Source organism: Lissotriton vulgaris, chromosome 6, assembly GCF_964263255.1.
Source record: "Lissotriton vulgaris chromosome 6, aLisVul1.2, whole genome shotgun sequence".
Classification (NCBI taxonomy): Eukaryota; Metazoa; Chordata; class Amphibia; order Caudata; family Salamandridae; genus Lissotriton; species Lissotriton vulgaris.
Genome location: NC_141694.1, coordinates 80,991,072 through 81,012,641, shown reverse-complemented (window position 1 = coordinate 81,012,641; position 21,570 = coordinate 80,991,072). Strand labels below are relative to the sequence as shown.

Below are 21,570 nucleotides of genomic sequence, written 5' to 3'. Positions count from 1 at the left end.
CTTGTCTTTATCTTAAGGTTTCTCCCCATCCTTCTATTGGAAAATAGAATTATTCTTTTTCGTCTGGTCCACCGACTATGAGACTTATTGCTCACCCTGGTGCGAACCCATGTGTCTGCCTTCTTTTCCCATTCTTGGGGAGAGGTCAAATCAGAGTCCACCAGGTATTGTTGCATTTTTCAGAAACCTAGTTAAGGGTCTGCTCTCTCATGATCAAAATGGCCAGCCCATCATAGTCATGTATGTTACTACCATGGAACCATCTTTCTAGAGCTGTAACTGCATAGTCTATAAAATCAACCCAGTCTTGTAAAGTGGCTTTCTAAGTATCTATGAACTTCTGTACTCTTCACATGTTAGCCCTAACCCTTCAATGAGTGCCTCTTTAAAGATCTGGTAGTTGTCTGCATCCTTTTCTCTAACTGCCAAATGTTTGTCTTCAAAGGAGAGCCACAGGATAGCTGCCCACTGCCTCTGGGGACCTTTTGGCATAAAAAATGAGTGGATGTTATCCTCGGTTTTGTAAAGAGGGACTATCCTGCTAAGATTCCTAGTGTCAAAGTGTTCCTCCTTGATTCTGGAGTCTCTAGTGCTGCCGCCATGAAGATCTAACCCCAAATTCTTCCTTTCTCTCTCTCTACCTCTAGGGATTCAAAATCAAAAGCCAGCTGCTCTGTAGTCAATTTAAGCTTAGCCTTCTCAAATCTGAGCATGTTGTTCCCTCTATATAACACTTCCCCCTCTGTGTTAGAGTGGATGGACCCAGTGCCTCTGTTCCTTGTCACTTGGTAGTGGTCTGGCTGGGCCCTCCTCTTCAATTGGGCTCTCCTGTATTGTTTAAATTCTGCCCCTGATTTGTCAATCTCTTCTTCCCGTATGTTGAGCGCTTGCTTCTCTTCTTGTGCTGATTTTACCTCAACTTTTTTTATTGTCTTTCTACTTAAACAACATCCCCTCTGGCAAGAGCCATCTATCATGAATGTGTTTGACTTTGATCACTTTGATTACTGGGATGTACGCTTTCATTTCCAAAAGTCCTTCCAAGTTCTGTTGTTCTTACCCCTCTTTCAATGCTCAGATTCGCAGAGTTTTGCTCTTCTTCACCTGTTTTCCAGGTTTTTTGCGTTTTTTCTGTACTGCGTTTTACTTGGCTTTCCAGTGGCACTATCATTGTTGTAATTACTTTGAGTCACATCAGACATTGATTGCAGGGATTGCTCCACCGCTTGTATTCTAGAACCCAGATTCTCCAAATTTCTTTTAATTTTCGATTTGCCTGAGGCCAATTCTGTGCTGAGCCTTCTAAGACGTCAGGGATCTGTGGAAGTATTTTATAAAGTCAGCTAGGTGTGCCTTTAAGTTTTCTTTTGCAAGAGAGGCTGTGTGTTTTGCAGCTATTGTGTCCTGGTCTTCTGTGTTCTTCTGGTTTCTGCGTTCCCTCCAACTGAACAGACCTACTGACAACCTTGGGAACTACAGTGGACTCTGGCCTAGTCACAGAGGATGTCCGACTATGTGAGGGTGGCATTGACCATGCCACTTTGGCTATTTGCCCTACTAATATGAGGAAATACAAGCAACAGCGCCACATCAATGGTATTGAGGAAGAAGCGTTCAGGGACACAGGTGCCAGTGTCACTATGGTGGCTGATAAACTGGTGTTTTTAGCAGATTCTATTTGGGCACACTTACACATAGTATCACAAAGTGCCACCCCATGCCAGTGGTTAACCTTAGCTGGGGGGGGGGTACTGGCTCTCATAAAGGTTATAGTATCCTCAAGTATTCCTGTAGAGTGTCTCATGGATAATGATTTGGAGACTTTAGCATAGGCTGGAGTGGAGTTAAGGACTGATGCAACCATACTTGGTGTCTCTGAAAGTGTTTTTGTCACAACTAGAGTACAGGTCAAGAAACAGGGGAATCAAAACGCAATGGAGCCTGAAATAAGGGCCCAGACTGCTACCAAGAAGAGAGGTAGGAAGAGTAATAAATGTTCCTCCCCTCAATAAGCCTCCTGAGGTAGGTGATCTTGCCCCTTGTGAAGAAACTGCCTCAGAGGAGCATGGGCCTGGCACGGCAGAGCTTATGGGATCAAGGGGACCTTCCAAGGAAGAATTGAGTATTGAGCAGAAGTCCTGCCCTTCTCTTGAGAGACTCAGACAGCAAGCTGCAGAGGCAGGGGATTTCAGTGGGACCATTTAGGTCTACTGGGAACACTGACTCCTTTATTCTGAGGCTAGGGACCCCACGACTGGTGCCACCAGGAGATTGGTTGTTCCTCAGACGTTTAGGGAATTCCTCTTAACCCTGGCAGTTGACATACCCCTAGCTGGACATCTTGGGCAAAGCAAAGTTTGGGGCAGGTTGGTTCCACAATTTCACTGGCCCTATATGTCTGAAGACCCCAAGGAGTTGACCGCCCCTGTGTCAACTGCCAAGCCAGTGACGAGTCAGTTAGCACTACAAAGGCCCCCTTAATTCCATTTCCAGTGGTTGGGGTTACCTTTGAGAGGGCAGGGATTGAAATAGTTGTCCCCCTAGATCCTCCCAACAGCCTCTAGAAATAGGTATATCTTTGTGGTGAGCCATGCCACCAGATACCCAGAATCTATTCCCTTTAGGACCACTACAGCTCCTGCAGTAGCCAGAGCCCTCTTTGGAATATATTTTACAGAGTGGGTTTTCCTAAGGGTAGAGGCTACCTGAAAGCTATGTGTAAAGAGTGTGAAGTAAACTATTCATTTACCACATCTTGCAATGGGTAAGTTGAAATATTCAACAAAACCCTCAAAGGTATGATTATGGGACTATCTGATAAACTCAGGAGGAGATGGGAAGACCTACTACCTTGCCTTCATTTTGCCCACATGGTGATTCCACAGAAGGGAGTGGGACACAGTCCATTTGAACTTCTGTTTTGACATCCCGTTAGGACCCACTTTGTCTAGTGAAAGAGGGATGGGAGCAGCCTCTCAAACCTTCCAAGCAAGACATTGTAGACTATGTGCTAGGCCTGCGTTCATATGTGGGTGAGTACATGAATACCAGTAAAAACCTGGAGACCAGTCAAGAACTTAAGAAGTTATGGCATGAACAAAAGGCTATTCTGACTATTTACCAGCCAGGGCAGAAAGTTGTGGGTCTACAACCTGGGGCCCCAAGAGCTCTCCGAGATAAGTGGAGTGCTCTTAGGGCCGCATACAACTTTGGAGAAGAAAGGTGAGGCCACCTACATGGTAGACCTAGGCTCTCCCAAAGGGTGCTTCATTTGAACTGCATGAAGCCTTACTTTGACAGAGCTGACACAAGCTTGCTCATAGCGACTGGTGAGGGACAGGAGGAAGAGAGTGACCCTCTCCCTGATCTCCTCTCATACAACCCAGTTGATGGTTCAGTTACATGGAGTAGTCTTGGTAGACTGCCTCACTCCCCAACAGCAAACTGGTAGCAACAGGTTCTCAGTCAGTTCCCACAGCTCCTTTCTCTAACGCACAGTTAGACTACCTTGTGTGCCCATGAGGTAGACACAGGTGACAGTCTGCCTTTCAGGAGTAAAATTTACTGGCAACCTGGCATTGTTAAAGATTGCATCAGGAGAGAGGTCCAGAAGGTGCTAGAGTTAGGGGTCATTGAGCCTTCAGACAGTTCTTGGGCTAGTCTGGTACTACTTGTGCCCAAACCTCATTCATAGGGTGGAAAGAGAGAGATCAGGTTTTGTGTAGACTACAGAAGCCTCAATGCAGTCACCAAAACCGATGCCCATCCTATCCCCAGGGCAAATTAACTTATAGATATATTGGCTTCTGCCAAGTATTTCCGCACCTTTGACCTGACTGCTGGCTATTGGCAAATCAGGCTCGCAGATGCTGCCAAACTCAAAACTGCATTTTCAACCAATGGTGGGCACCACCAGTTGACAGTAATGCCCTTTGGTTTGAAAAATGCACCTGCCATATTTCGGAGGTTGGCGAATCAAGACTTTAGTGCAGCATATCTAGATGATATTGCTGTCTTTAGCTCTACCTGGCAGGATCACCTGGTCCATCTCAGGAGTGCACTTGAGGCCCTGCAGAAAGCAGGCCTCACTATCAAGCCCATCAAGTGGCAGAGAAAAATGGTATACTTGGACCACTTGGCAGAGGCTAAGTTCAACCTTTGGAGAGCAAAGTCCAAACCATTCTCAATTGGGTTGCTCCCACTAACCAGACTCAGGTCAGACCTTTTCTGGGCCTGACTGCATATTACAGAAGATTTGTTAAGGGGCAATGGTCCATTGTGACACACCTCAATGGTCTCTTCTCTAAGAAGATGCCTAGGAAGGTAAATTGGACAGCTAGCTGTCAAGAGGCCTCTGGTGTCCAGAAGAAGGCCATGTGCTCAGCTCCCATTCTGCAGTGTCCTGATTACTCCAAACAATGTATTGTTCAGTTAGATGCCTCTGAGATAGGATAGGAGCAATATTATCCAACTCAGTGAAGAGGGCCAGGCTCTACCAGTAGCTTTTATCAGGAAAGGTTAATTCCCAGAGAGAAATGTTGGTCAGCTATAGACAGACCCTCCGGAATTTCGCAATTTCCCGATTCACGAAAAAATCGCGAAATCGGCCAAAGAGCGCAATGGGCGCGATATTTAGAATTATCACCGTGATATTTGCCAAAAAGTGTCTGCAAAACAAACAATGCCCATTAATTGGCTGTGCGTGCACACATCACTACATGCCACCGTCCAATACTTGCTTCCTCCTGACCAATTTCTCCAGATTGTTGAGGTTTGCTAATAAACTTTTTATAACCCCGCTTTTGCAAAGCCCACTGCTTCGATGCTATCACGTCCTCCCAGCACTAGAGTTTCAGCGCCTGTATCCAACCCTGATCCTCTGCAGGCGGGCCTGTATGTCCATATTAGAAACATCTGGAAAGACCACTGCACGGCTGGATTTTGACACACACTCAGAAGGCACGAGTGCCTGTGCCAGCTGGGTCCATCCCTGAGGCCACTTGTCTCTCCTGCTATTGAACAGGCCTTCTCCAGCCTGCCAGGTGCTCTGTGGAAACGCAGGGTCATTAATCACTGGATAAAGGCCCGGCGCTTCGCAGAGCTTCCATTCCTCATTCGTAGGCCGGGGTCTGTAGAATGACATGTCGGGGGAGACTGTAAAAGTTCAGCGTCCGCAGTGACGTCAAATCCATCATCTCACCTGCTTTTGGGGGGAGCGCTTTCTTACAGTTGGTCCCAGAGGAATGCAAGACACCTGGTCCCCTGTTAACTCAGTTTACATTGATTTAAGGCTGAAAAGGAATGATTACGAATAAAATAAGGTGCCGCAATAATGCTGCTAAATTTCCACTTTTGTGCCACTAAATTTCCGATTTTGTGCCTCAAAATTTGCAAATCTATGCCGCAATATCCTGGGGGGTCTGTATATTGAGGGAGGCCTTTGTGGGGGCCTGGGTCTTAAAAAAGCTGAGACCATACCTGTTTGGCACTCACTTGTCCAACAAGAGCACAAACCCCTCCTATAGCTCAAATGAAGGGTGAAAATCATAAACTTCTGAAGTGATCCATTTCCCTACAGGAACATAGACCTGGAAGTAACCATGCCAACACAAATGGACTTTCCAGATATTTCCACTTAGTGTGTGCTCGGACTGTAGTGCACTTGGATTCTGCTAATCAGTGCCTGTGCTCTCTCTCCTCAATTCATTGGTAAGTACTTTGTACACCCCACAATTGGTATACTGGTGTGCCTCAATAAGTCCCTAGTATATGGTACTAAGGTACCTAGGGCATTGGTACACCAGGGGTCTCCAGTGGGATGCAGTATGTATTGTACCACCCATGAGAGCCCATGCAAACTGTGTGTGCAGGTCTGCCATTGCAGCCTGTGTGAAATGGTGCATGCACCTTCCACTTCATATATAAGGTTTTCCTTAGATTCTGGTCACTGCACTTAAAACCTATAAATAACCTCTAAGCTAGTCCTTAGAGCCCACAGGCAGTGTGCATGGTTCTAAGTGTGAGGATAGCCCATGCACAAACAGAGAGACCCAAACAAATCCTGGAGTCCATTCTCTGGCTTTGTAAGTGCAGGGAAGCCATCTTAAGGTATGTAGTGGACACTGGCAAAGCCGAGATGTCCAGCTATATAATGGCTTCACCGAACCTGTTAATGTTAGGTATCAAACATGTTTGAATCATGGCAGAAACACCGATTCCGATGCTAGTTGTATGATCCCATGTACTGGGGGGCTCCTTAGGGGACTCCCCCATGTCTACCTTTGTAGCCTTGCAGGGTATGCGTGCAAGGCGGTGCTGCTGCTGACCTTAGACACTGTTCTACCCTCCTGCTGCTGAGCTTAACTCGGGCAGGGGAAGGCAGGGGAAGGCAGAACAAAAGATCTCCTGTAGAGGAGAGGTGTAGCTACTTCTCTCTTAGAAATAGGTGTCGTAGGCTTGGGTGGGGATGTTTCAGAGCACCTCCAGACTGCTTTGAAGGGTACATTTTGTGCCCTCCTTGCACAGTCCAGGGGCCCTTGGCTCCTGCTCTGGTACAAAAGTACACAAAGGACAGGGGAGTGACCCCCCCCCTATCCAGCTCCTCCCCTGGGAGGTGCCCAGAGCTCTGCCAAGTGGCCACTTGAAACTGCCATCTTGAATTTTAGATGTGGATAGGCCCATGGGAGCATCTGAATTGGTCACTCCACCAGAGTAGCGTCCTCCCCCCTCACCCCCCACCGATGGGTGGGTCACCACAGAAGTAGTCCTACCCTCTTTATGGGTTATTTAATGGCTCCCCTGAGGGTGGGTCTTTAGATTCTTATGGAGTTTTTCTTCAAGAACAGAATGCCTCTGGTAGGAAGACTCCTACTGCAACTTCATCTCTGTGCTCCTCCAAGTGCTGCAACCTCTGTGGCCATTCATCCTCCTGAGTCACCAAGGACTCTAAATTCATCAAGAAAGCAAGAAGGAATCTCTCTTGGAGTGAAGGAGTCAATACCCTGCAGCTGCAGGATCCTACTTTCCCAAGGTCACCTCGAAGCTCTACAACGTAGGTGGTGGTTTGATGGCTCTCCAGAGGCCTGACCTGTCTTGCCTGCAACTTGGGGGACTGCAATCCCTCTCCAGCCTAGGGGACCGCATTCCCATGCCTGCGTCTGTTTGAAGTTGCCAGGACTTGTTGTCTCTCCTGAGCGAATATCTTCAAGCTCCAAGAAGCTCCAGCCTCAAACATCACACAGTTTCAAGAGTGACATCCCCACTGCATCTACTGCGATGTGGGCCTCCATCTTTTATGCACTGCAGAGGCCTCTGTGCATCAATGTGCCTGCTGCCAGAGGGTCCTCCTGGGTCTCCATTGATTCCTGCTGGCTCTACACCTTACTGAGGGTTGGTCCTGACGTAGCCCCTGCTGGGTGAGTCCCTTATACCTTGAGTCCCTCAGACCTTGCTGGTCAGCAACTAAGCATTTCATTTTGCAACACATCTGTTGTGTTTTACAAAGCTTGTTGGTGGTTCTGCCAGCCCCTGACCTTCCTGCATCTCATCAACCAACATGGGACAGCTTGTGGGTGTCTCCTGTGCCTCTGCAACATCACCTGGGCTCCGCCACTGCAGCTTTGAGGCCTCCGTGCTCCAGCAATGGACCTCTGACAATGGCTGGCATATTTCTCGTGGACCTCCTGGACACCTCCGGGTGGTTTGGACTCTGTCACCTCTTTTTACAGGTACTCTGCATCTAGAATCCACTTCTGGGTTCCACCAACCTGGTCCACAAGACTCTGTAGTTGCTGGACATCTGAGGCTTCCTAATGACCTCAACTGCCAGTTCCGACACCACTTCGCACCTATGCTCCTAGACTCCCTGGTGCAGGTATCCAAGTTCTCTGGGTATGAATGGGTGGGGGTGCCCTCCAACCTCCCTTGTTCCAACTGGTTTCCTCTGGGTTCTCTGGGAAGGGTCCTGAAACAGTAAAACTCCAATCGCAACTACCCTCATTATCCTATGGACACTGACCCGGGCTATCACCTCTACAAACGGGCACCCAGCAACTCTCAGTTACTTACTTGTGGTGATTCCGTGCTCCCCCAGGCCCCTAGTTCCTTGGGTGTTAGTCTTGGTTTGGTGCTTTACTCACATTCCATTTACTTAGTGTATGGTTTATACCCCCCCCATAGGGGCCCATGTGTCCTATGTGCTTTACTTACCTGTTTTGAAGTGTATTTTATTGTTTATTAACATCCCCGGGTTGGAGGTATACCATAGTAGTTGTAGTGTTGGTGTATACTAAATACAAGGTCTTTTTCTAACACTGGTGTGGTTCTTTCTTGTGTGTAAGCTTTACTGACTGACTGACTGAGTAGTAATGTACCTGCTTTGCACCCGCTTGAATAAGGCTTAGCTGCCATCCACAGCTACCCCTTGAGAGCGTTGGTCATCAGGGACCAATTCTACTATCATTAAGGGTTGCCTGGACTCATTGCACAGTGCCTCGTCAATAGGTGTACTGAGCCAGCCTTCTACACATGGCAGACATCTTCCTATGTCCATGTAGAGCAGAAATATGCCATTAGATAGTATTATTACATTTATTAACTCATTCAAGATAAAGTGCAGGACAGAGTGACGCTGGTCAGCAATAACACAGCGCCTAGCATCCCACAATACTTACCGCATGCCCTAGTAGGAAATCTTCATTCAGTCGATCTTTATCATTGGCTGAAGAATAGAGAAGCAGAAAGGTGTGTTAAATGTTCAGCAGTAACCTTTTATCTGCTGCAATTAAATCTTAATGGTTGCAAAGATTTCCCCTTCCATGTATATCCTGGATATAGTTTGGGACTGGATTGCTGGAAAAAGACGTTTTGGTGTTAGGATATGAGGGAGGCAGGGAGGTGAGGGTCACAATGATAAGTTACTTGGCAGAGCAAATACAAGGAAAAGGCACAGAGAAGAGATTAAGGACATAAAAGATGGATGGGAGAATTTATAATAGGAATTAACGAGGGTAGGAAGGACATTAAAGCCAAATTCTTTATAACCACAGAATAAAGACTATCCCCAAGATTCTTACAGAGCAAAAAAGAGTAAACACTGATAACCTCAGATTTTTACAATTTATTAAAACATTGGAAAATACTGAAAAACCCCCACCAGACTGCACAACAAATAGAAACCAAGCCATGAAGTAATACTATCACAAAATATGCTGCGTTAAGATGCATATTTTGTCTTCTATAGCAGCACAATGTAACTAACCATGCCGCATAATTTGTTCCTCCCCTGCCCCATAATTCCAGTGACCATGTTCATAGTGAACAAAGTTATAACATCACGTATAATTGGTACTTAACCGTAGAAATTGAGGTTGATTTTCCCAAATACCAGTAATTTGTGTTAGAGGTGTGGAAGAATAATCAGCACAAAAGGTGTAAGCAGACATGACAGCCATTGATTGATCACTTGAACTGAAGCACGCAGCACCAGACAGCATAGATTGAGAGCTTTAGACTCAAATGATTGGGAGAGATTTACCATCTAGTATTGAGAAAAAAAACCTTACAGGACAATGTTGCGTGGTTCTAGGACGAGAGGGGGGTGACGGGGTAGGAGGTGAGGGAAAGTTGGCAGGGTATGCCCAGACGTGGGCCCCTTGCTCACTTTGCCACTGGATTCAAGATCAGCTGGCTGATGAGGGCTGTGAGTCCGAAACCGGTCCCAGGATGCTTGTTTCCGGTCCAGGGAAGACATGGCTTGGCAGTTCGGGCTGGACTGTTCCCATGAGGCACAGGGTCAGACTGATTTACATATAGCTATGTCTGAACTGGGGTGGCAGAGTGAGCAAAAGAATGATGATGGATTAAACCCAGATCAGTTGACTGGGGTGAGTGCTTGCAATGTTCAACACTCCGTCCATCATCCCCTTTGGTTTTGCTTTGTTCGCCCTAATTTGGCAGGGTATGCCCAGATGTTTTGCAGGGATAGAAAAAGGACCAGACGTAAGCTGAAAATATACGTATGCATTGTTTTGGAAATGCAACTGTCTAATAAAAATATACTTGCAAAAAAAAGAAGAAAAAATACCAAAATGACAGAAGAAACCCTAGGGCAAGGTTTTATATACAGGAATCCAAAGGAAGATGAAGGATTCCAAGACAAGTGAAGGGAATGAAGCCCGTTATCTGGAAAAAAGTAGATGAAGTTGGAGCAAGCACTGGCTAGTAAGGTAAAGCTGGAGAGTGCCCCCTTTAACTAAAGCAGAGAACTATGTAGACCCCAGAAATGAGACCAAGGGGGTGAAGAACACGTCATCTTGGATAGGATCCATTCTTTAAACAGTAGTGTACAGATATCCATTTTCAAATGGTTTTAGGCATAGGGTGGAATACCTATGATGAAATGATTGTTGGTGGAGCTTGAGATAGTACCATTAAGAGCATGTCTGCACATCTTTAGTGCCCGCATCGTCCACCTCCTGTGATTTTTAACAAGATGGAAAAGGTCTATCGGAGAGATTACCAGTGCATCCCTTTGGGTAGCAGCACCAAAGAAACAGTGTGCCATGACACCTGACTGACTGAATATTTATAAAGCGCTCGAATGCCGCGGCGTCTTGGCGCTGTAGTACAGATAGAGCGATGAGAGCAAGTTTAATGCCGAGAGAAAAGCCAAGTTTTTAGTGCCTTTCTAAAGCACATTTTAGATTTTTGTGAGCACAGTGCAGGGGGCAGAGAGTTCCATAATCTGGAGACTTGGTGGGAAAAGGATTTTCCACCCCATCGAGCTCTCCTTATTCTTGGTTGACATAGTAAGTCTTGGTTGGCTGATCTCAAAGTGCGAGCTGGCAAGTACCGAGGAAGGAGTTTAGTCAGCTCATCAGGTCCCTTGCCATACAAGGACTTGTGGACCAGGCAGAGGGCTTTGAACTGTATTCTGCGCCTAATTGGCAGCCAGTGAAGTTCACGAATCACTTTAGAGGTTGGATGACAACGTGGTAAGTTCAGTAGGACCCTAGCTGCAGCATTTTGGATTGCCTGAAGTTTGGTCAGCTGTTTTTCTCCTGTGCCCAGGTAGAGTGAATTGCAATAGTCCACTCAGGACATTACCAGGGCACCCATCACCGTCTTTTTTAATGTTGACGGGATGTATGGTAAGACTTTCCTGAGAATCTAGATGGTATAAAAACAGGTGGAGGTCACCTGATTGATTTGCGCTTTACAGGAAAGGTCTTTATCTAGCATTAAGCCAAGATTCCTAACCTTATCTACAGGAACAGGGCATGAGCCCGCCTCAGGAGGCCACCAGAGGTCGCTCCAAACGGAAAGTTTTTGGCCGAACTCAATCACCTCGGTCTTATCCGTGTTTAATTTTAGAAAATTACCACTCATCCAATTTTTTACACAAATGAGGCATGTCTTAAAACACTCTGCTGTTGCTTCAATTGACTGAGATACTGACACTACAATTTGAGTGTCGTTGGCGTACGACACTAATTGTAGGCCATGAGATTGGATTAGGGCGGCCAGCGGAGTGACATACAAGTTAAACAATGTAGGTGACAATGCCGAGCCCTGGGGGACCCCACCTGGGAGGGAGAATTCATCAGATTGAAAGCCTTCCCAGTGCACCTGCTGAATTCGGGAGTCCAAAAAGGATGTCAGAAGGGTCAGAGCCGTGCCGGCAAAGCCTAAGGTTCTCAATCTGCTTAGTAGGGCCGGATGATTTATGGTATCGAACGCCGCTGTAAGGTCCAATAAGATCAGGGCTGTTCTACCACCCTCATCCATTGTCCTTCGTATGTTTTCCGTTGCCATGATCAAAGCGGACTCGGTTGAGTGACAAGGTCGAAAACCATGTTGTGAAGGATCTAATAGTTTACTAGAGTCTATATATCTCATCATTTCTTTATTCATAGCTTTCTCCAGAATCTTGGCTTGTAGGGGCAAGCAGGATATGGGCCGATAATGCTTGAGTTTGGTAGGGTCCAACGTGTCCTTCTTAAGGATGGGGCGGATACAGGCTTTCTTCCAACTGCTGGGGAATTCCCCTGAGATGATAACCTTGTTTAACAGGGGAGTTAGGGTGGCTGATACAATCTCTGGAATCATATGCAGTACATGCGGTGGACAGGGATCTAGCGGGGATCCTGATTTCATCTGTATGATTAGGTACATCACCTGCGTCTCCTCTAAAAGAGGGAAGCAGGAGAAGCTGGGATGAGACAGTATGGCGGTCGTACTGTTGTCGGTAAGTGAATCTGCTGCTGAGGTACTAAGGTCATCATATATTGCCTGAACCTTCTGTTGAAAGAAGGTAGCGATCCTTGTCCCCTTATTCTGGTTGGGACTAAAGATAGTATCACGAGGGGACTTAGTCAGATGGGTGACGGTTTTAAATAGTTCTCTTGCAGTATTGGAGGCCGATTGAATAATATTTGTAAAATAGGCTGATTTAGCCTGAACTATTGCTAATTTATATTCGTGCAGGGCTTTGGTGTATTCCATTTTGTTTTGATGATTGTAGTCTGAACGCCACAACCGCTCGAGTCGCCGGCATTTCAGTTTTATTTGTTTCACCTCTGCAGAATACCATTGCGCAGTGGCAAACCGTCTTCTAGGTTTTTTTATTTCCACTGGAGCTAGCTCATCAACTGCATGACTGATCCAGTTATGATATTTGAGTGCTCCATTTTCAGTGTTGCCATGCTCAAATACAGGTGGATCCTTAGCAAGTATATTAGCCATGAGAGTGGGTTCGAGCTTCTTCCAAGGACGTATTTTTTCAGGGAGTGTAAGACCTCTCCGTCGGTTGACCAGGGTATTTAATTGCAGATTAAAAAAAATAGCATTATGATCGGACCAAGGAACTGGTTGAGATGAAGTAACTTTAATATGATTATTGTTTGTAAAAATGCCTCCAGGGTATGTCCTGCAATGTGAGTGGGATTTGAGATTAATTGAGTCATACCAAAACTAAGAAAATTATCCGTAAGTGTAGTTGATTCAGAGTCGTTATTTGCTTCTAAATGGAAGTTAAAGTCACCCAAGATCGTATAAGTGATGGAGTCCGAGGTAGTTTCTAGGTAGGTATGAAGTGCTCTAATAAACGGGGCTCTCGGACCGAGGGGACGATAGATAAGCAGACCCGCGAAAATCAGGCAGTTATTATCTTAAATTTTGAAACTCATGGCTTCGGCTTCTAAGTCCTGTTGGGGGAGTGCAAATACTTTTAAGTGGGATTTATAGATTATCCCAATAAGATCTACCGGGTTTATTCTTCGCAAATGTTTGCAGGGGTATTTATCCATCCTAAGCAGCTCCGCTCTTGAGTAGTGTATTTTTTGGACATGGCCATAGTTTCCTGCACTAGGCGCGGGTCCGGCGCCCGCTGCGCCCGTCCGCTGCGCTCCCTAGATGAGGTAGCCATTTTATATCCCTCAAGGGCGTGATGGGCCGAGCACTAGACCGCTCGTCTGGCCCTCGTCCAAGATGGCGGCGTCTAAGGCAGTCCCCCGGCAGCACCTTAATCGGCTGCGGTATGACTAAGAGCGAGGTCAGGAGGGCACACACCACTCTGACACTCGAGTGCAAATAGCAGTGATTAAAATGAACAGTGACAGTAATAAGATACACGGCGCGGTGAGTTTAAAAACAATTACATTTCTATCTGCACAAACACTCTCTTGTCCCGGCTTCCGCCTCAGGACACAAACGCTCTCGCAATCAGAAGCCCGTGAGTGATGTGGAGTTATTTATATACTCGAGGACGTGAGGGGCCGAGCACTAGACCGCTCGTCTGGTCCTCGTCAAAGATGGCAGCGTCTAAGGCAGTCCCCCGGCAGCACCTTAATCGGCTGCGGTATGACTGAGAGCGGGCTCAGGAGGGCACACAGCGCTCTGACACTCGAGTGCAAATAGCAGTGATTAAAATGAACAGTGACAGCAATAAGATACACGGCGCGGTGAGTTTTAAAAACAATTAAATTTCTATCTGCACAAACACTCTCTTGCCTCGGCTTCCGCCTCAGGACACAAACGCTCTCGCAATCAGAAAGATGGGAAGACCTTTGATGCTCTGCAAATTGTGAGTGTTTGATTGATTTAGATGCTTCGTCCATCACCACCCCCCTTTGTACTGCAAATTTTTCTATCAGGAACTTCATGACCACCAACTCCTCGGCCACAGAAAGGCTTGTTCATTTGTGTTCAAAGCTCAGAAATATGCTGGTGAAATTAAAGACTATATTTCATATTTGTTGCAGGCAGAAGCTGTGATGCCCATTCTGTACTGCTCCTTTGAATATGTGTGGTATAAGGTATATCCAAAGTATCCCATTAAGTTACATTAGTTTAACATAACATTATCACCTACTGCCTATGAAACCATGTGTCTATCCTTTCCTAATCATACTCCATGTTCTCCAGTCCCCTAAGTGCATGGAACCAAAATTAATATTATCATCATTTGTTGGTTCACAGAGAGCTTTGTATCTGTGATTACTGAACTATGTAGGGCAGTCATCTGACGGTAATGAACCACATATAGATATAAGGATTGGAACCTGCCTTATCAGCCAAATATGATAAATGGATTAAGGGTGTCATATTGTTTAACTGTTTTTGTTCCTGCAGACACCCCAATGCTGTCACTGCACCTGAACAGCCGAGAATCCCTGAAGATTTTAAGTTCTACCTCACAGTTTACGGATGCATCACAGTGGGCAACTCTGTTCTAACAATTATCCGTGGCTTCATGTTCGCTCATGGCACAATCCGTGCTTCGTTAACCATCCATGACAGGCTGCTTCAAAGGGTTATGAAGGTAAGTGACTGCCAAGCGTACATCACTTCATGCTGATACCATAAGCTTATTGTAATGCTGGCAACTAGAAGTGTGTTGATTGCCCATCAGTCTGTGTCACTTTGCAAAGACAGGTTTGTAAACAAATGTCCTTTCACAGATTGGTAAAAGCTGCACATCCTCTTTCAAGTTTCTTGACATTACTAATCCAAGGCAGTGCAAATACAAGTTCCTGCAAAAGCATAGATAGTAATTAAATCCAACAAATGTAATATCCCCTATCTCTCAATAAAGACAGTTGTCAATGAAGGGTGACTTACTTTCTGTCACCTTTTAAACAGCTAGCAACCATGGCAAGGTGTAGTTTCTTCCATTATTTGTTAGCCTATAGAATATCCTTCTGGGAAACGTGAGGCTGGAACCCTCTTTTGATGGCTTCAAAGGAAATCTATGACTAATTCATTTACCAAGGCTTGTTCTATTAGCCTCTGAGGAGTATGGTCTGTAATTGAATAGTTAAGACAGTTCAGTGAGTAAAGTGATCTCTGCTGAGAAGTGTATGCATCATCTCAGATATCATACATTTTTCTAGAATGCAACTAAAAAAGTCCTGATTTTCATAAGTTCCCTTACTCTAACATTTCTTCACCATTGCAATTATCAGCCCATTGAAGCATAGTTTTGTATATTGCAATATACAAGTGTTTATCATTTATTCAATCAAACGGCAAACCATTGTCCATCCTTACATCTGTGAGAATGTCACAAAAAGCTTTTGCTTTCTTCCCCTGCAAGCCAAAGAATCCCTACAAACCCCGGAGTCAATTATCCAGGCTTTGTAGGTGTGGTCAGCCATTTTAAGACATATAGTAGACATCAGTCATTACAAGATATCTAACTATATAATGGCTGCACCAAACCGTTATCAAACATGTTGGAATCATACCCCAACACCGATTCCAGTGTTGGACGTATGATCCCATGTACTGGGGGGGTATGGTGGGGGTGGCTCAGCAACTTTCCGACCTCTAAGGGAATTTTTCAGGGTCCTCTGGGAAGGGTCCTTCTCCAGTATTGGGGTGTCTTTCATAGATTCACATGCCTGAATCATTCCCCGTCGTCGGAGTGGGAGTCCCACGGTACATAAAAAAAGCAATAATATGCACATAATATCCAAAAAACCTTGGTAATAACCAACCAGGAAGTAAAGTAGCCCAAGCTACAAGAGTAAAAACTTCTACACTCTTGACTATCCTAGTCATTTTGCATAGTCCAAACAGCAGCAAATCAGGTGACAGCACCCACCAGAATGTTCTCCCCAGAGGCTCAGGCTCTCAGAAACATCATAGCCTAAAGAGCCTCTGAGGGGAGGTGGGCGGGTTGCATGTGAATCTATGAAAGGCACCAATACTGGAGAACCACAGATTACAGGTAAGTAACTATTGTTCTTCTCCAGTATTGGGGTGTCTTTCATAGATTCACATGCCTGAATCAGAGTAGATAGCAGTACCCAAATAATGCTTGGAAGATGCCATTTGTAACATAAATCTGTACATAGCAAGCATATGCAATTACATGCTAAAAATGCTAATATTCATAAATACGTGAAAAACTTGCAATCACATGAGAATGTACTCAATATTAGGCATGATAATAAACGTCTGAGAAGTAGTATAGAGGAGGAGGGAAACAGAGGCTCACCTTATTTGAAAAGATTGCGGAGAACCGCCTGTCCCACTGATGTATCAACATTGCTGGCAGCCTCCAAACAGTAATGTTTGGTAAAAGTGTGTGTGTCTACTGGCACATTACGTTTTTTTTATTTTATTGTTATTTCCTCTTTACTAAATATCCTGACTCTGTTTCAGTATTAAGGTGCCAATGCGAGCTCTATTATTCTGATTTGTCCGTTCTTGCATACAAATGTCCGTACTTTATCCTGTTTATGATCTTAGTATCAAGGGGTGTAATGAGCTTTGATATCCTGATTTTGTGGGCGGAGAGGCCTGAGGGCAGCACACATTGATATTGACAAACTATGCTAGTTTAATAATCCTGATTCGTCACATGTGTTATAGTCTTAGTGTCCTGCTTCAACGACCGCCGATATTGAGATCTTTCAATTGTTTGATTCTCTGTATGTGTTGGATTGCATTGCACTTGATACGCTCTTATTGTTTTTCGTTTTTAATAATAATAAAAAGATTTACAAAAAAAAAAAGATCTATATGAGATCCTCTACTTAAGCTGGCAACAAGGGCTCTTCCATCGCAGGGGATTCCAACCATAGACCACGATACTCCGCCCACCGGTTCCACATTTTATAATGCTTACGTGGGCACCCCCTGGCCACAAAAATGGGCTGCTCCAGGCCCATGCAAAAATCAAGGCCGTTTTTCCAAGCTGCCACAGATGGAGCCCTTGTTGCCTTCCAGGCGTGAGCAATGTCCCGCTTTGCCAGGGTAAGATCCAAGAGCAGAAGGTGTTGTTTGTAGATATTGCCTCCCCACCCCCTCCATGACATGTAACAGTGCCAGCTGTGGTGTGCAGGTAAACTCCCAGCCCAGGACCTCTGAGAGACAAGCAAAGACCCCCCTCCAGAAACGATCCAATGATGTGCATTGCCAAACCGTGTGTATAAACGTACCCTCAGCCTGGTTACAACGCAGACATACCGGTGAGGAGATCATTCTCGCCCGCCATAAACTCGTCCTAGTAAAGTAGACTCTGTGGAGGTATTTAAATTGGACTAGGCGAAGTCGCATCGCAATAGCCGCCCCCCTTGGGGCTGCCAGGACCTCTACTCTGGCCTCTTCTTCCAGCCGCCCACATCAGCCTCCCAGTTCCTTCAGAGCTTCCGAAGTGTGGAGGAGCAATGTATTACCAGGGTTTGATATATACACAAAATCTTCTTTTCCCCTAAATCCCCCATAAAGAGTTTGGCCTCGATGGGACTGAACTCAGGGATGGACCCAGAGCATGCCGTAGCTGCAGATACTGATAAAACTGTGTCTGATGCAGATGAAACTCCTCTTGGAGATCCCAAAAGGATTTAAGCGTTGTATCGGCCACTACATCGCCCAGTGTGGAAATACCAATGGCATCCCACCCCCTAAATCCCGGAAGGGCCGCCAACTGGGGCAGCCGCCCTTTGTTCCTCAAGGGGGTCTCCCGGGTCAAACCGCCCCACCAGCCCATGCGCCGCAGCGCCTGCCTCCAAATCATGAACACCACCCTTGTAGCCGGCGGCAGTGCACTACGCAGCCTCGCCGAGTACAGTATTGTGTGTAGCGTGTGCTGGCCCATAAGACAGCGCTCCAGCGCGTATGCCGGGTCCCCTCTGTCCCCATACCACTAATCGTTGAGGACCAACAGGTGCGAAGCCTGATAGTATGAGAGGAGATCCAGGGATGCCAACCCCCCCAATAAGTCGAGAGGAAACCTGGACGCATTGCCACCCGCACCCTCCCGCCCTCCCACAGAAACTGCCCTAACACGGAGTTCACCATTCGGAACCATCTAGCTGGGATCGGATACGGATGATTCTGCAGCTTGTTCGGAAATGTTTCAAAATAACAATTATTGATTACTTACCAACATGCATAGCTTTGAATTGATCTTAGTAGTAATAAATAGGATCATCCCATGAATGTAAAATTCAATTGCTGTGAAATGCATGGTTTGTTATCCATTTCTATGAACGGATTGTTTAATTCTTTGGGACAGGGCACACAATATACTAACTTAATGAAGACTTCCAGTGAAGTTGAAACGCGTCGTTTACACTTCCACAATAAACTGATGTGCTTCAGCTTGTGTGGTGCTTCCTTATTTGATTTGGGTTTGTTTTATTTTTTTATTTTTTTTATTTTTTTTGAAAACCTTTATTATGTAAAGAAAGAGACAGTTACATACCTACAACCACGGAGGCTGGCCAGTCGCACAGAGCAATATCAACACCAAAGTACACAGCTCTTCAGCCGACAACCCGAGGGCCCGGCAGCAATATCTCGTGATCTTGTAAAAACATGTGGTATAGTGAGGATCAATGAAAGGTTTCACATTTTATATTTTATATAAATAAAACAACAAACAAAACACAAAGAAGATCGAGGCATGACTGTGCGATAATTGGTCTGTCCCTTATGGCAGTGGGAGATAGGTAGAAGACACACTACAATATGAAGGAGGAGAAATATTGGGGAGGGGAGGGGGGAACCCAGGGGCAAAACAATACAATGTAGTTGACAAAAGCTAAGTATCGGGAACGCACAGTCAAGGGAGGAGAAGCGGATCTGGAATGTCAGTGAATGGGGGGGTGCAAATCTCTCCATGGTACGCATTCCATTGTCCCCAGATCCTACCCCATTTCTTAGGTCTGCCCCGGGAGACATATACAGTTTTTTCCCTAAACATGGACCAGTCCATGTTTTCTTTCCATGCGAGGAGTGATGGCGTCCTCTGAGAACCCCACAGCCGGGCTATATCTCGCTTAGCGACCATATTACCCAATGTGATCCATTGAGTTTGAGCAACATTACAGTCATTCGGCTCCCAAACATTCAAAAGACAGCGTCTGGCCTCAGGCAATAACACAACACCCGTCACCTCACCCATAACCGCATGCACTCGGCGCCAGAACACCGCCACCTCCGGACATTCCCATAGGATATGCAAAAAGGTAGCCAACATACCACATCCACGCCTGCACAACCCATCCACAGAAAAACCCATACGTACCAACCGTGGGCCCGTAACATACACCCGATGCAATATTTTAAGTTGCACCAGCCTAAGTCGTGCCGGAATAGCGACCTCTTTGGGGCAAGATATCACCGCCTGCCAGTCTTCATCGTCCAATTCTAGCCCGTTACTGGTGCAAGCATTCCGCAATTTAAGAAGGAGGTCCGAGCGATCGTTAATCAGTTTCTTATAGATAAGAGATATAGTGCTGTCGGGAACGTACCCGTCAAGCACTCTATCCTCAAGAGGAGAGGATTCCGGGATCGCAGTACCAGCCGGGAAAACCGAGTTCAGCGCATGGCTGATTTGAAGGTACCGGTAAGATTCCCTGTCACTCAGTTTATATTCACGCTGGAGTACCTCGAAGGTCTTGACTTTGCCCTGAGTCCAAAGGTCGCCCACCTTGCTGATACCAATGAGATCCTATCTGTCAAAACCCTTCGACGTCCACAGGCCACCTAGTGCTTCCGCGGCGTACAAGGGAGTCGACTTAGTCAGTTTATCCGTCCATCCCGTGGCGGCGGTCGCACTTCCCCAGACTCGCACCGCAACCGCAGTAGGGCCGGTGAGGTGTTTCCGGTCGACTCTAGAATAGAGCGCTCGATTATAATCTCCCCCGGGCAGTTGCCATCGGTCCATCTCAAACGCAGTGTTTGGGACAGGGCCGTACATAGCGTGGTTCACAGCACTCAACTGGGACGCCCAGTAATAGTGTTTGATGTCGGGCAGCGCGATACCTCCATCATACCAGGGCAGAGTCAATTTCGCCAATGTGATACGCGGTCGCCCGCCCCACAGCAACTTCCTCTGCAAGCCCTTGATCTCTCGAAAATAGCTAGCAGGTACCAAATCAAGCGTATTTTGAATGGCATACAGGAAGCGGGGGAGAGACATCATTTTGAACAGGGCCGCCCTTCCCAAGGGGGAGAGTGGCAGGCCACACCACGCAGCAACATCCGACCGAAGCCGGGAAAGCGGAGGCAACAAATTCCGCTCATAGCGGGCTTTGGGATCCAGTGAAATATAGATCCCCAGGTATTTGAAGCCAACTTCAGAAACCGGTATCGGACAATTGCGGGGAAGAAGAAGTACATCGTCCGTGAGTGGATAAATACAGGACTTGGCCCAGTTAATGACCAAACCGGAATTCCTCCCAAAGGAGCGTAACACATCAAACAGGACTCCCAATGACTTACGAGGAGAGGTAAGATACAGCAATATATCGTCGGCATAAAGCGATACTCGGTCCTCGAAGTCAGGCGACCATCGGATGCCCTTAAGCGACGGTTCCCAACGTAGCCATGCGGCCAGGGGCTCAAGGGCAAGCGCAAAGAGAAGTGGTGACAAGGGGCACCCTTGTCGCGTTCCGCGTCCGAGGGCGAAGGGTTCCGAAGCCGTGCCGTTAACCACCACCTGAGCCAGGGGCTGCTCATACAAAAGCTTAATCCACCCAATGAATTTAGTGCCGAAACCAAACTTAGCAAGGGCAGCCCACAAATATGGCCACTCCACCGTGTCAAAGGCCATCGAGGCATCAAGGGAAACCAAGATGGCCGGCTCCCCCAGTGACCCCACCCTCGTCAAGACGCCATGGAGGCGACGTAGATTGAGCGCGGTATTACGGTGGGGTATGAATCCAGATTGGTCCGGGTGGATCAAGTCAGCAATCACCGTAATCAGCCGATTTGCCAAGAGTTTTGCGAGAATTTTGGGCTCAACATTCAATAGCCAAATCGGCCGATACGACGAGCAATGATCACGGGGCTTGCCATCTTTATGAATGACCACAATAGATGCTAACCCCTGATCTCGAGGAAGGAAGCCGAGATCTCGCGATGACAAGAACATCCGACGAAGATACAGCGCCATTTTGTCGGGGCATAGTTTATACAATTCCACCGGTATCCCGTTCGGGCCCGAGGCCTTCCCGGAGCGAAGTGAACGGATAGCAAGCGCTACTTCATCGGTGGAAAAATCCGCCTCCATAAGCTCCTTGTCCGAATCTGACAGGCTAGGCAAGGCGATAT

General features: G+C 46.5%; 1 protein-coding gene across 2 annotated transcripts in view; it reads left to right on the top strand.

Moving 5' to 3' along the window:
• Positions 1-21,570, top strand: part of LOC147706829 (ATP-binding cassette sub-family C member 10-like) — a 1,327,484-nt gene that overhangs the window by 991,694 nt on the left and 314,220 nt on the right. For both annotated transcript variants that reach the window (XM_086925963.1, XM_086925964.1), the window contains one exon: positions 14,632-14,821. In XM_086925963.1, coding sequence (XP_086782089.1) covers positions 14,632-14,821 — 190 coding nt within the window. The remainder of the gene's footprint in view (positions 1-14,631; positions 14,822-21,570) is intronic.